General features: G+C 47.6%; 1 protein-coding gene across 1 annotated transcript; it reads left to right on the plus strand.

The window, feature by feature from the left end:
• The first annotated feature begins 7,716 nt into the window (after positions 1-7,716).
• On the plus strand, positions 7,717-8,841 carry LOC136503836 (disease resistance protein RGA2-like). Its single transcript, XM_066498786.1, has one exon. It carries the CDS (start codon positions 7,717-7,719, stop codon positions 8,839-8,841), a length of 1,125 nt encoding a protein of 374 aa, XP_066354883.1.
• Positions 8,842-16,014: the final 7,173 nt, after the last annotated feature.

Raw genomic sequence — 16,014 nt, forward strand, 5'->3', positions numbered from 1 at the left:
CCGGCTGCTTGGATCGGCTGTTGGCTTTCATTATTAATTCTAATGAAGCCTCCTTCCCATATCTTGCCAAAAGAGCATTCGAAGTCTCCTAGTTCCCAAAAGACTGGATCGGCTGTTGCGATACTCATGGACTCATCAGCACAAACCAACTCGACATCATCTCCATGCCATTGAATCAAACACTGATGCATGGTCGATGGCACACAACAGTTTGCATGAATCCATTCATGACCAAGGAGTAAACTGTATGACCCTTTTCCATCGATGACGAAGAACGTGGTGAGCAAAGCCTTACCCCCGACTGTTAGTTCAACGTTCATTGCCCCCCGGGTCTTAGACGCATTACCCCTAAAGTCCTTAAGCATTAGGTCGGTCTCAATCGGATCTCCTGGTCCTTTCCCATGTTTATGAAAAGTGGTGTAAGGCATAAGATTGATAGAAGCACCTCCATCCACCAACATCTTGTTCATCGGCTTCCCATCAACAAAACATTTCACATATAAAGCCTTTAAGTGCCAATGCTTGACTGGTTTATCAAATATAGTCTATTGTATAACTGTCAACTTAGCAATTATCTCCTCATCCTCCGATTCATCAAAATTTGAGTAAACTTCTTGATCTGCTGGAGCTCTGAACTCTGATGGCAATAGAAAAGCCATTTGAATATTAGCCGATGGTTGCCTTCTATCAGTTGTTTGCTTAGCACGCCATACTTGAGGTTTACTGGATGCCTAAGCCTGTTCCAACTCTCTATTCCTTAGGTGTTGCACCCTTCTCTTCTGGCTTCTTGTCAAACCTCCCGGACACCATTGACCTTCCTGCCAAACACATTCTTCTTCATTACTTTCATAATCAACCTAGTTTTGATCAACAACTCATTTTCTAAGCCGATCATGAACACTTCCATTTTTTTGAATGTCGATCCATGTTATTATGATGACACACATCTTGAGCATGGATAGACCGGCGATTGGCTTGATATTGCCTAAACTCCTAATATTGTTCGCTGCACTCTAGACAGTTATTTTTGGTAGGCAATTTCAAACCTTCGTTCCAGCAATGTCTAAAGAAAGGACAATCCCAATGTGATTTAGCTTGCTTTCTTTCATACCTCTCTTTTTCCTGTTGACGCTGGTATTCTTGCTCCTCTAACCAATGCTGATAATCCTTTTCTTTCTGTCGCTGCCATTTATTTAATAGAATTCAAGATGTAACACATGGCTTTGTCGCTCCATCCTTTGACGTTTCTCCCTGCACATATCAGCTCTTTTGCTTGTCGCGACGTCTTCTAATGTCTCTGTATTTCATCAGCCGATATTTACATCTTGGGATCGACTGTTCTAGTTTCTCTTGATCTAGTTGATGTCAAGACCTTAGTCTTTCCTTCGAGCAACCTAGCATCGACCATGTTCTGACCTCCTGGGAAAGGATTATCATCAATTTTCATCTTCCGAGGTGTATCGAATTTAAGCCTTCCTTGCTGAATAGCCCTCTGTATATGCTGCCAGAAAACTCTACATTTATTAGTAGAATGAGATGTAGCATTGTGAAACTTGCAGAACTTCTTATTTTTCAACTAATCAGGGGGCAACATAACATGATTATCGAGCAACTTGATCTGTCCCTTCTCGAGCAAGAAATCAAAGAGCCTGTCTAATTTTATGACATCAAAGTCATAGCTCTCCTCGACTCCTCTTCCCAAGGATTTGGCACCATTACTGTCTTTTTGCCCCAATTCCATTCAGCTACAGCAACCTCTTCCTCTTCATCGTCCTCATAGCTATCATCAACTAAATATGGATTATAAACTTCAGCCATTGTGGTACTTTTCTAGAATCGGGTATCTCTGTGCATATTCTAGAACTGACAATTGAGCGCTATTGTTTATCCTTAGCCATGTTGCTACCCCTGGTTAAGTTAGATTATAGTTAATCTCACATGTTTCCCTATAGATACGATACTTGGAATACTTCCAGGGTGAAAGCTACAGCGATATTCGTGCGCTTGCGGATTTATCTGTGTGCATCTTAAATATACCGACACCATGATCGTCCGATCACCTGTCTTTTCTATAGAGGCTGGCAAAGATCTCAACGGAGAAGTCTCAATTCTTGTGCTTGGCTTATCAAGCACTGGCGAGAGGTGCTGCTAACCACAGCCACCTAGGTATGGCGGAGGCTAAGGCATAGCGCTTGTGCGGGGAGCTTGAAGCTTCCCAGAGATTGAAGGAGGGCATGCTCTGTTGGGAGGCGCAGGCCAGGTCTCGGATCAAGGTTCTGACGTCCTAGGTGGCTGGCCGTCCAAGAGATAGAGCTCACCTCGGCTAGCGCTGCTCAAGATGAACCCGAGTAGGGGTGTCAACGTCTTGAAGCCAAGAGCCAGAAGCTGCGCTCCACCTGTGGCAGTGAGTTCTCTTTTATTCTGCATTGCACTTTTGCCTTGTTGCTATGCCTGGTCATGGACCAATTGTTCTTTCAGGGTTGCATGCAAGGGCACTCTCAAATCATGAGGAGAAGACAGCTGCGAACCAGAAGATGCTAGAGATGGACAACTAGCTCATAGCGCTAGCCACTTCCGGGCAGGCCCTCTGTGATGTCATGCTCAGCGCCGGCCGAGGGAATGCCCAGCTTGTGCTTTGCCTTGATGAGGCCCACCTCCAAGTGGATCCTCTAATTTCTGAGGGGATCCATTGCGACGTTCATACCACCTTGACATCTGTCGGTTCGCACTATGGCAGCGTCGATTTTGATGCTGTTGGGCGAGGATATGCACCGGGGAAGTCTGACAGCGATATCCTTGCTAATGGCAGCGGGTAAGATGTCAGCCGCCTGCATCCGCCGCTAGTTCCAGACTTTTGGTGTATGATGGTTTTTAGTGTGAGTGTTTTGTGTTGTATGAGTGACCTTGTTGTGACAGACATGTTCATGCTTTGTATATATGACGTGTATCTCAAGGCACATTCATTTGTCACTTTGCTATTTCCCCATTTTCTTCTAGTTCGAGCTAGGAATGTGCGCCGTTCCCCTTAGTCTTGTGCGTGTAGGTGCGTGTTTTAGCCTAGGGGCTGGCCCGTGGGGCTGAAATTAAAGTTGCGTGAACCGACCGCATGGCAAGACATTGGGAAAAGGTCGTAGATCTGATGCGATATGAGAAGAAAAGCGAGTAAGGGATGAGCGTTCTCCTTCCTTTCGTTCTCTTTGCCTTGAGCGAGACAGCGCCTCATTCCTTTCCAAACTCGTGCGCGGGTGCTTCGCCTTGCCTTGGAGTTGGTCCATGTGGCTTGGCCGGAGTGACCTTTAGTGCAAATGAGAAGTTGAAGAGCGGGTCACTGATTTGCCGCGGCACGAGATACGATCAGAAAAAACTCAAAATGGGTCACTAGGATGATGATGAACTGTGCTACGCCTCAGGATGCATCTAGGCATTCCTATATATCTAGCCCCCATGAGTGAGTCGTGTCCGATTGCTAGCGCAAGTCGTATCGAGTGACTCAGGAGTCAAGCAACACTTGGATGAAATGTGTGGGTATCATGTTCTTTGGGCTACCCTACAGGTTGGCTCTAGGTTTCTATGACTATGGGCGAGCTTACATGTGTATATGGACGTGCTTAGGTACAGAGGCGAAGGTAAATGTTGACGTAACTAACCGATGTACCGGAAGCTGTCGTGAACCTGGTTATCGTTGTTCGGGGCGCGGTGAGTCCCCGAGCGCCTGTTCATGGTGGAGTTGCCATGATCAATTAGTCATGAGCTGGTGAAGGTGCTTCTTTATTGGTTGGAGCGGTCATAGCCAGCATGGGTCGACCTCTTGGGCGGCCTTGGGTCGATCCTTGCCGGCTCGTCGTCCTCAGCAGGCTCGTGAGCCCCTAAGGATGGCTTCTCTGTGTTCGGCCTGTTGAAGTCCACTGCTTGGAAGGCTTGTGCGTGTTGGTGCATGAGCCTTTGTGGCATGATGACATCGTAGTCATCGTGTCTTTGTTTCTGGATGTGGTCCTCGCTGTTGACAAAGAGCTAGCGCAACCTGTCATTGCGGAAGCGGGTTCTGAGGGCGACGCAGTTCGGTCCGCTCAGCACGGCGCATTGTGTGCTCAGGGGGCCTGCTTCCTCAGATGCGCGCACCTCCATGTGAAAGATGATAGTTCGCGATGGCATGACAGACAGTTGGTCTGTCACGTGACACTAGACCCTGGTACCAAGCTTGGCCTTGCGAGATGTGGCGCCGGGTAGCCACCTGCTCGCTCACGACATCACCGTGTGGCGACGGATGATTTCGTCGCTCGTGTGCGCCCTGACTCACTGCATTCCGCTAGTGGCGAAGGCGCTGCTCGGGGCGTGGCCCTGCCACCAGATCCAGGCCTCTCACGTGGTGGGCCTAGACGGGGTAGAGGCCGATGATGGGTATTAACCTGTCAGTGAGGACGATCTAATGATTTCCCAAAAGGCGCCGGGGCCATTCCATGCGTGAGCTCGCCATGAGCCATTGGCCTCTAGTTTCCTGGGCAGAAGACCTGGCCATGGCCGGTGATGATAGAGGGTACTGGGCCCCCTGTGTAGGTGAACTCTGGGATGCTGCCGTAGAGGGCAGTTCCGATAGTGTGTCCGCCGTAGGCCATGGGGTCCAGATCTCTTGGATGGACGTCTAGGTCGTGGCTGAAGGCGAACGTGGGTGCTGGCCCTTCGACGCTAGTGAACACATGGTTTTTGTGATGGATGTGGCTGCCGTGGGCCATTCCGTGAGCAAATCAACCAATGGTGCGAGGAGCCATCGCTTCCTTCTCAATAAATGAGTGGTGGAAGAATGGTGGAAGAGGTAGGAGTGCTAGAGCTAGAAGATGGACTGCCTGAATGAGAGCTTCAAGAGTCTAGGAATGGTGAAGATTTCTGAGAAGGGTGCCCTAGCTGCCCTTATATAGAGTCCAGGGCCAGATCACATATAAAGAAAGAGGTTCTCCCAACCGAGGGGTCGTGAGCCTAAGGGAGGAGACCTAGCTAACTTGGCTTGCAAGTAATGCCCCCTTGTGGTGCACGTCTAGATGTGGTTGTTGTCATGGTCCTATGTCCACATTGCGGCATGGTGTGGTGTGGTGCTACAATGCCGTTTGTGGTAGCACTGGGCACGTTGGTGTTTCGCCAGCCGTCCTACGTGACATGGTCTCGCCGTGGCCTTCGTCATTGCCTTCTGATCTTCTAGGGGCATCGTACAAGAGTTGGTAGCCACCCTCGGGCCGTTGGTCGTCTCACTGCTCGCCGTGCTGGTGGCCACGATCGCACACTCTAGAGTCGTGGCCTTCATTGGCTTAGTTGGCCTAAAAAGTCAAGGCCACCGTTGTGGCTCCCCATCCCGTAGTGGGTGGGGTCATACGTCTGTCTTGTCGGATCGTATTTGAATGGTGGGTCACCGTACTGGCCGTCACTACTTAGTGGTGTTGTCTTATCTCTGCTGCGTGGCGCAGGGATGGAGTCTAACCAAACCGAGGTAACTGCTGTCCCCTTGGTTCTTGTAGGGTCAGTACGGCGTGCCTGCTCCTGTCAGAGCAGGCACGCTCGGCTGGACTCGATCTCTCCCCTTTCCTCCCAAGGGCTAGGACGGTGGAGTGGTCATGAGACCTCGTGCGACGTGCGGCTGAGGCAAATGGAGGGGTTGTGGCGACCTCCGGCATTAGCCTTCGGCCGGGTCTGCTTAGCTTATACTAGCTGGCGTACCGTGGGTCACCCGAGCGGCTATCTAATCGATGCCTTGAGATACTCGGGGTATCATAACCCCGACACAACAATCTGATGGTTTCTCTTGCCACTGCATGTTGCAGTATCGCCTAAAAATACATGTATAAAAGATGCATATCATTTTTTATCAAAAACCAACATCATTATGGTAATACCAAATTGCCAAAAATACATACTCCCATAGTCCCATAAAGATCTCTCTTCACTCTTTATTTTCTATGCTAGTTAGGCAATTCCCACGCATATGAGAAGTTGATTTTGGTGTTGTTAACCCAGTAATGTATAATTCTAGAGATAAATCACATATGATTGCAATAAAAAAGGTATCGATATCTTAGTACAATAAAAAAACATCTTTTTGGTGGCACTATGATTTATTTTAGTTAGACTACCCTTTGTTAATAAAACTCCACTTTGAATATACAAGAAAAACAATAAATTCTCTTCGGCAAGATTTTACTTTTCAAATAAATTTATTATAGAGAAGAAATGCCTAACTAGAAGCAAACCCCATGCGTTACCGCGAACTTTTCTTAAAAATAAATATGTTTCATATATAACATTACTATGGTATTCTGTATATTGTGTCTATATATATGAATTTGGTTTGCATGCTATTTTATTGTATCAGATCTAGTTAAAAATCGGTAAGCTAATCGAAGAAAAACCAATAGAATATTTTATCACATTATAGAAGAATAGGTAATGAAATAAATATCATATGTGGATGACTTTACGTTAATAGAATAAAGATTGAAAGTATTGCACATGGCAAAGGTGATATGGACACTTTTTGTAATTAATAAAGCATGACATGGATAGCTTGCATGAAAGAATTTTAAGTTAGTGGGGACACTTATTATGTTATTTTATTGTATCAGATCCGGTAAAAAATCGGTAAGCTAATCGAAGAAAAACCAATATAATATTTTATCACATTATAGAAGAATAAGTAAGGAAACAAATATCATATGTATATGACTTTACGTTAATAGATAAAGATTAAAAGTATTGCACATAATAATTACGACGTAGATATTTTTTGTAGTTAATAAGTGATGATATGGATAGCTTGTGTGGTGAATGACGTGGAGACCTATGTATTGAAGAGATAAAACATCTGCAAGCTGTTTGGTTCACCAGAATGTAACGTAATCAGCTTACAGAAGGTAACAGGTACCGATACTGATATTAGGTACCCTGTAATCCAATTACAACCCATTCATTCCCGATCCCACCCGCCGCCGCTCGAGGCCTCGAGCGCATCTCCTTCCCCCGCGTCTCCGCTCGACTGCAACTCTCCGTCCCGGCGCCTCTGCCGGCTGGAGCTCTCCGTCCCAGCGGAACCAACCTCGCCGGCGACCACGCGCGGCCTGTGTGCCCTCTCTTGCTCCTTGCTCTTCCCTCTTGCTCCTTCCCTCCCTCTCTGTTTGTCACTTGAAAGATCATGTCTCGGCCTTGTCGCCGTCGACCATGCCTCTCAGCCGTCCGGAGAACTGTTAGGAGCTGCACAAGTTTGGTCTTGGTCTTGCTGTTCGGAACTTCTGGAAGCAGATGAAGCGCTAGGCGCGGAGCTTGAAGACAAGCCCTCGGTCCATTACATTTACGGTCGGAAACCAAACAAAGTCAGTAATCGTATAATTTGTTTCCATTTGCGGCGTCTTCTGCAAATTCTCAAACTTTGTTACATGTGTATCCAGTCAAGCCTTCACTGCACACGAAAGTCCGCAGCAGGTCTTGCGTCCACATTGTATCTTTCCATATTATTAATCTGTTCCACCTCGCGACCGTGTAAAAATAGAGCACTGATGACCGTGTACTTGGACGAGCACACCAACTTTTCCAACACGATTTGGACCCAGAGGAACACCTACCTCTACCTGACATCAAAGTAAAGACTTTCATAGGGCAAGGCAACATCTCAAATTCATAGCTGCATCTTTGTCTGCCAAATCAACATCCTAAAGAGAAATAAATCCATCCAAGTCTGAAATGGAGACTGTCTTGTCAGTAATTTTGGGTGAAATCGCCCATCGATCGATTTCATTCCTCATCAACAAATTCTCCAATGAGGCAGCTGCTGCTCTCCCGCCTGATGAAAACCTGCGCCGCGTGTTGATGCGGGTTCACATCGTCGTTGAGGAAGCAGAGGGCCGGCAAATCAGAAACCAAGCCATGCTACAGCAGCTCAAGATTCTGTCCGCCACCATGTACCGAGGCTACTATGTACTGGACACCTTCAGGTATCGAGCTTACCGAGAAGAGATCGGCGAGGATTACCGGCTTGGAACCGTAAGTCACTCTTTTGCCCTCTCTAAGTTCAACCCTGCCAAACGCATTCAACTGTTGTGTGGTGGAACAAGTAGTACTAGTAGTCAAGGTGAAAAAGAGCTATGTGGAGTGCTTGGCTCTATGGAGATAACCATCACTAACGCGAGTGAGTTTATCATGTTTCTTAATGGCTGTCCTCCCTTGTGCCGCCGCATATACAGCACGTACCTGGTTATGGAGAGGTGTATGTTTGCCCGCCATGTCGAAATGGAGCACATCATAAACTTTCTCATGGAGACGGGCTCTCCAGGCACTCAGGATTTGGATGTCCTGCCGATTGTAGGTCCGATGAAAGCCGGTAAGAGCACCCTTGTCGAGCACGCATGCAACGATGAGAGGGTACGCATGGCCTTCTCCCAGATTGTGTTATTAACAGAAGATGATCTAGATGAAAGGCTTATGACTTCTATGAGAGATGGTGGCACGGTAAAGCATCGAAGTAGTCATGCCTTGGACAACCAAAGGCTTTTGCTTATTGTTGAGCTAAATGGAGATGTTGATGAGGCTACATGGAGTAACCTATATTCATCATGCAAAAGGTACGCTGCAAATGATAGCAAGGTCATAATATGCAGCCGGTCTGACGAGATCGCTAGATTCGGACCAGCACCACCTCTCAGGGTGGAGTATCTAACTCAGGAAGCATACTGGTACTTCTTCAAAGCTCTTGCATTTGGAAGTGCAAACCCCAAGGAAGAACCGAAGCTCGCATCTATGGCTATGGAGATTGCGGCGTGCATAAGTAGTTCTTTCATAGCCGCCAACTCGATGGCTCGCATCCTCTGAACTAATTTCAGTGCCGAGTTCTGGCGCATGTGTGTGTCATGGGTCAAAGGAATTAGGCAGAGAGATGGCCGCATATTCGGTGCGCACCCGGTTAGTCCTTGGCAAAACAAGAAACCAGCATATTCTCCAAGAATAAGCAACCCCAATGAGTATGTCTGGATTTTTGACGATTATCAGATAGTTTATGCTCACGATGAAGTTCATCAGGAGATAACACTCCAAGAGGTTTTACTAAGGGATGTTGTACCTCATGGGAACTACAATGTCCTGGTATGGAAATCTTCCATACCACCTCACAGTTGCTGCATTTTTAGATGTGGGGTATACAACAAGGCGCCAAAAATGAGTGTCCAGAAGAAACGTACACATTCCTGATACCAGCCATTGATTTGATTATTTGTATCTGTGTGTCAGAGAGAGAGAGGGGGTTAACATGTCGTGTCTCTAAATGTGATGTGTTATATGTAAGACATACAGACAGACAGACATATAAGATGATCAGTAATCATTTGTCCTTCCATTACAGTATCTTCACCTAACCTTCTACGATCTAACCATATTGCTTGTCAGACTAGAGATTCACCTAACGGTTTTTTATACTGTTCAAATGATATTTGCTAAGGAATCAAACGGCCAGTGAAGATAACAGAAGCAGCGATCCACATCACCGTCTAACATAAGCCGTCCAATTTGCATTGAAAGCAAAATCCATCCATTCATCCAACTACGGCCTTATTTGGACGTAGTCAGATTCGCATTAATCCACATGTGTTAGGTGGATTATAATAGAACTTGAACTAAATTCCATCTAAATCCACTCTAACACATGTGGGTTCATGTGAATCCGAGAACAAGACCTACTACGACAGTCCACCCACGTCTGCCACCTGACTGCATGCCTCCGACTCCCCCTGCCTCCATGCGCCTACACAGAAACGCCTCCGCCCACCTTCAAAAAAGAAAAGGGTTAAGTCCAATTTACACCCTCCAACTTGCAGCAAAGTTCGGATTTCAACCTCGAACTTCAAAACCGAACAACTTTGGCCCTCCAACTCTCGAAAAAGTTCAACTTTCAACCTTCTGGGCGGTTTTGCGGGTAAACAGTAACTTTTGATATTTTCGGGAGCGCCGAAATTTTATATTATTTTTTCGAGCATCTTAACGTCCTCAAATGAAACAACTCAAAACTACAAAGTTGTAGATCTCATCGAGGTCTACAATTTACATATAAACATTATCTTCATCCGACATCGTATTGAAGGGTTTTCTATTTTTTGAAATTTGAGTCTCATCACGCGATAAAATATGGTGCTGAAATTTTATATTATTTTTTCGAGCATCTTACTGTCCTCAAATGAAAAAGCACAAAACTACAAAGTTGTAGATCTCATCGAGGTCTACAATTTACATATAAAAATTATCTTCATCCGACATCGTATTTAAGGGTTTTCTATTTTTTGAAATTTGAGTCTCATCACACGTGAAACAATTTTGTCGCGTGATGAGACTCAAATTTCAAAAAATAGAAAAACCCTTCAATACGGTATCGGATGATGATAATTTTTATATGTAAATTGTAGACCTCGATGAGATCTACAACTTTGTAGTTTTGAGTTTTTTCATTTGAAGACAGTAAGATGCTCGAAAAAATAATATAAAATTTCAGCACCATATTTTATCGCGTGATAAGACTCAAATTTCAAAAAATAGAAAACCCTTCAATACGATGTCGGATGAAGATAATGTTTATATGTAAATTGTAGACCTCGATGAGATCTACAACTTTATAGTTTTGAGTTGTTTCATTTGAGGACGTTAAGATGCTCGAAAAAATAATATAAAATTTCGGCGCTCCCAAAAATATCAAAAGTTACTGTTCACCCATAAAACCGCCCAGAAGGTTGAAAGTTGAACTTTTTCGAGAGTTGGAGGGCCAAAGTTGTCCGGTTTTGAAGTTCGAGGTTGAAATCCGAACTTTGCTGCAAGTTGGAGGGTGTAAATTGAACTTAACCCAAAAGAAAATAAATGGTTGTTGCTTGCTTCTTGCTGCTCCACACCGTCGGTGGAAAAGAAAACGCCGCCGCTTCCTGCATGCTGCTCCAAACCGCCACCATCCTCTGCTGCGCCTGCTGCCTGCTGCCTGCTGCTTGCTGTAATGCTCCTCCAACCTCAGCTCGAGTTTCTACGCTGCTCCACATTTTTTTAGGGAAAAGGAGGAGTTTTGAACCCCTACTGGAATTTTATTGAAAGGAAAAAGCGTCCAGTTACAATCATGTGATAAAGAAAGTCGAAAAGAAAATCATAAAAATTACACAAAGGCTTCTAGCCATAAATCTATCTGGCGAAGGAGCTTCATTTTTGCTCTGAGAATAATCAGAGCAAATTCCTTCCTGAAAACTTGGCTGCACCTTTGTACTGAGTGAGGAATATTCTTGAAGATGATATCATTTCGCATGGTCTAGATAGACCAGCACATGAAGAACAGCAGCCGTAGTTGTGTCTTTGAAGCTTTCACCTAAGAACCCTGTATCCAGACTATTAGGAACATGAAGCTGCAGGCTAGACCAGCAAGCCATAGAAAAGGGGCACTGAAACAGGAGGTGAGCAAGATCTTCCTCAACATTCAGGTTACAGAGAATGCAATTATAATCTGGTAGGTGCATGTTTTGCCTTTGGAGCAGAGCCCTGGTGCTGAAACGGTCTTGAAGGATTTACTAGAAGAAAAACTTCCTCTGGCTCTGTTAGAGGAGAACAGAAAGGATCCCCAAATATAATTCTATTGGTCATAATTTGCCTGTAAGTTCAAACTTTGAATATCATTGGTGAGAACAAAATACTGATCTTAGGCTTCAGGTGAAAGTGGTAGATGAAAAAGATCATGCAGGAGAGGAGAGTTAGCAGCCACTGAAACTGAGATGAGTTGATTCTTTGCAAAAGAGAACAACTCAGGGAAAGCCTGACTGCAAACCATGCCACTCCACAAGTCATGCCAAAGAAAGAAGGATTTGCCATCCTGAATAGAAACCACCGCAATGCCCTTGAACTGAGTCAAAAGTTTGAGAAAGTCTCTCCACCAGAAAGACCCTCTGAAGTTGGTCCCTTGCATTGGTAATTTATCTCTTGTGTGATATTTATCTCAAACTAATTGCACCCAAGGTACTTGACCTCTGTTGTAGAACTTATGCAAATGTTTCAACAGTAGGCTCTCATTCTGAATAGATAAGTTGAGAACACCAAGACCACCTTCATCTTTAGGAAGGGTAACCATTGGCCAGGCTGCCCTCGGTGGCATTTTACTATTAAGATCTGAACCCCTCCATAAACAATGTTTTCTGTATTTGTCAATCTGCTTGATCACAGTCTTAGGGAGTAAAAAAGCTGCACATAGCAAAAGTTGGGAGAGCTGTGATTACTGCATCAGTGAGCTCTAGCCTCCCTGCCTCACTCAAAGTTGGCAACCCTTTGAGCATCCAAAGTTGGCAGCTATAGGACCTCCAATCTTTCTGTAGAACATAAATAGGGACCATCATAGACTTATCAAAATTAACTCCGAGGCTAGTTGATTCAGCAAAGGAGGACAGGATGTCTTTCAGGTTATTTAACTCATTGATCTCACCCTTCATGAAAATAAGGGTATCATCAGCATATTGTAAAATTGGAAAATCCTCATCACTTGGCAAAGTTACTGGTAAACTCAGCAGATGATTGATCCTTGCATTGTTGAGAATTGTCTGTATGAAATCTGTAGCTAAGACAAAAAGCAAAGGTGAAAGAGGATCACCTTGCCTCACTCCTCTCTTACAATGGAAAATTTTCCTAGGTACACCATTGAGAAGAACAGCTGATGTGCCTGACTGGAAGATGGATCTAATCCATTGAAACCATTTGGGAGGGAAGACTATATATTCCATAATTTTGGAAGGAAGGTGAAAGAGGATGCAAGGAAGGGGCTGCCATTTGCCCCTTATCTCATGTGTTGTGATTCAGAGTGATTGGGTATACCTTTGTGAAGGTTGGAGTTCACAAGCCTTATAGAGGATCAAAGACCCACCACTCAGCAGTTGGAGAGACAATTATTACCTCCACCTCTAGACAACATCTAGACCTTCAACTTTTGGACACACCTCCCGCTCTTTCTTAGGCCATCGGAAGAGCAAGCTATCTCGGATGATCAAGGCCATTTTCTCTACCTGCACTTACGTTGCGACTCAGGCCTACGAGGCTCGATTGGAGATCCGAGAAGAGGATAGGTGACGAGATCCTAACATATGGGTATGTTAAGCCTTGGGTCCAATGGTTCCGACCAAAGAAGACCCCCTGACCGACCCCTTAAGGATCGCCTGGGGGCTCAGGGGCTATGCCCATCGGGCACGCTCACGCGCACCCTCTGGCCAAGAGACCTGGCCAAGCCTGACTTGGCCATGACCTCCGCTTTGGGCTTGGGGGCTCGCCCGAGCCCCAAGCTCCCGATCTACGGCGCATCCGGGCCTGGCCCTTGGCTCCTGCCTGGCTAACGACGCCAGCCAAGGCCCAGGCGCAAGAAGACAAGCCCCAAGCTACCGATGCTCGCGGGCTCCCCGGCGCCTCTCCCCAGGCATGGCCCTGACAACTGCTCCCCCGATAGGGTCATGTCCAGGGCGTGACACTGGAAGCCAAAGCTTTCCCTCGGCCTCCTGGGGCTCAGGGGCGTCCGGGCCCGCACGTCAGCCCAGGGGAGGCCGGTCCAAGCCGACATAGCCTGACACATAGAGTGTTAGAATAGAGCAGCCGGACGACACCCAAGGCTTCTTCAGCACCAAGTCACCGCCACAGTCCATGGCACACCGCTGCAAGACCCTACTGGACTCCGACACACGTAGACCATAGACAAGACCCCCCAAACCGCCATGTACCCGACCTATCTCATTATATAACGGATAAGGTTGGACCTAGGAGGGGGAGGGATCCGAGATCGATCACTAGACACTCCATTCGATTCCATCCTCCTCCGCTCCGCACCGGGAGCAAGGCAACCCAGAGAGGGGCACCGAGAGCTCCTCCACCGCACCCCATCGTCTTCCTCCTCTCCAACGAGGGGAAGGCTCCACCGACGGCGAGGCAACCTTAGGATTAGCACCGAGCTAACCCCCTACCAAATCTCTCTCTACACTCTGTTGTAATCCCCCAATTTTGTGTGCTTTTGAGTATAAGGATCATCAGTTGATGGACGTAGAAACCGAATTGGCCCAAACTAGGATAAACCGTTGTGTCCTCTCTGCCAGATTCTTGTGTTCTTGAGTCCACCCGAGCCACCAAAGACCCGTACTCTAACACCGACTCAAACAACTATGCTTGCCATGGTTCTAACCCCGCGATAGCTGGCACACCAGGTAGGGGGCAGCGTCAAGTGTGATTCTGGCTCTATGGTGCCTGGGGCCACCCACCTCGTCACCGGAGCAAGCGGCCCCACCCTAGACGGTGGTGTCCACTTCCTCGATGAGTTCTTCGTCGCGGCCGGCGCCTTCACTCTAGGCCAGGTCCTCAACTTTGGGAGCCTGGCCTACGTCGCCGACAGCTACGGCGAGCTTCGTCCACTCCACGGGGCTATGCCGGTGGGAAATGAGCCCCCGGCGTCGCCCCCTCTGCTAGGGCCCCCGAGAGCAGATCCCGAGGTCTTGGCCCGACAGATCCGGCATAGCTTGGGCCTAGATCCCATTGTGTTGGACCACCGCTAGATGTTCTACATGCTGGCTAATGTTCACCAGTAGAGTACCACTGGCGAGGTGCTCCCCCCACCGGACCGCTTTTGGTACTGCCTCCTGGATCTCCCTTTCAGGATCCGAAGCTCGACAATATCATTCCAAATGGAGCTAGAGCACCTCGTTGTCCATGAGGCACCACGGAGCCCCATCTTCTCTGGTGCAGTGGGGGCTGACGCCCCCTCGCTATGTGCCTTCTTCATGACTCTCTAGGAGACTCGTCTGGGACATCACTCTGGTGATATGGGGTACAACGTGATGCCCCAAGAGCATCATCGTGCTGATGACAAAGCTCGCACTAGGGGAGCGCCCAGGCTCGCGCCATCGGACGTTAGCCCCGACTACCACGTAGGTCGCCCCAAGAAGGGGGTGAGTCAACTACAAGCCTGGCGAGCAGACCAAGAGGCCGCCGCGGCGAAGCACAGGCTCTGAAAGCGGAAACTTACGCAGTGACAATGCACATGGCCCCCCGTGGGTGACAACTACAGTGTCAAGGACCTAGGGGGCTCGCAACAATAGACAGGGAAGACGAGGCAGCGTCGGCGCCTAGGCCATCCGGCTCCTGGAGCATATTCGGCACACCCGGCAGCAGCAGTAGCTTGGCAGGACCCTCTGCCTAGGTGCCTGGTCCCCTAAGAGGACCTAGCCCGGTCAAGGGGAGCTCCGGCCCTTCCCCACCGTTGAAGACCTTCGCCAAGCTGACCCCAGGAGGGGCTAATGCCTGATCTGGACCGGGACCCCCCGCCTCTACCCTCCGTCAAGCATTCAGGGGATGGGTAGAAAGCTACGTGATTATCCCTCTCTATTTCCTGCATTTCATTTTCTTAGGCTAAATGTTGAGTTCACTTCTTGTTCGCCGCCAATCCCCTCCTTTCGGTAAGTGCTGAAGTGCTGCACGTGCACCGCTCGCCAAGCCAATTCGACCTCCTTGACCTGGTCCATTTGCATTCCTTGGCTCCTCGACCTAGCGCCAACGCCTGTGTGCCATCAAAAGGGATCATGCACCCTGTTCACCCACGGCATGACCAAGGATCTTGAGGAAAATGAGACCCCAAATACCGATCGAAGGGAGGTCGAAAGCGCCCGAGAAGCAGAAAAACAAGGGCGGTAAAGAAGTAGCAAACAAATGAACTTAACATTTGCAAAAACATTAACTTGTTCTAGGGATAACACCCCATAGTTCGACCACAGAACACATGTTGGCTTATCTCTCTTCTCTCATAGGAATAGGGCAGGCGCTGCACCCAGCCATCACCCATCACGGTCCGGAGAAGGGGCACGGAGGACCGCCTCTAGTGGGGCGTTCGCTAGGACGGTGTCGGCAGCTTCCTCCAGGCGGGGCATCAGCAACGCCATGTCAGAATCCCTGGTGCCCCAGGGAAGTCCCTCCACTACTTCACCAACATCCACCAGGCCGGAGAAGTGGGAGTGCACC

The sequence above is a fragment of the Miscanthus floridulus genome, chromosome 14 (assembly GCF_019320115.1).
Source record: "Miscanthus floridulus cultivar M001 chromosome 14, ASM1932011v1, whole genome shotgun sequence".
Lineage (NCBI taxonomy): Eukaryota > Viridiplantae > Streptophyta > Magnoliopsida > Poales > Poaceae > Miscanthus > Miscanthus floridulus.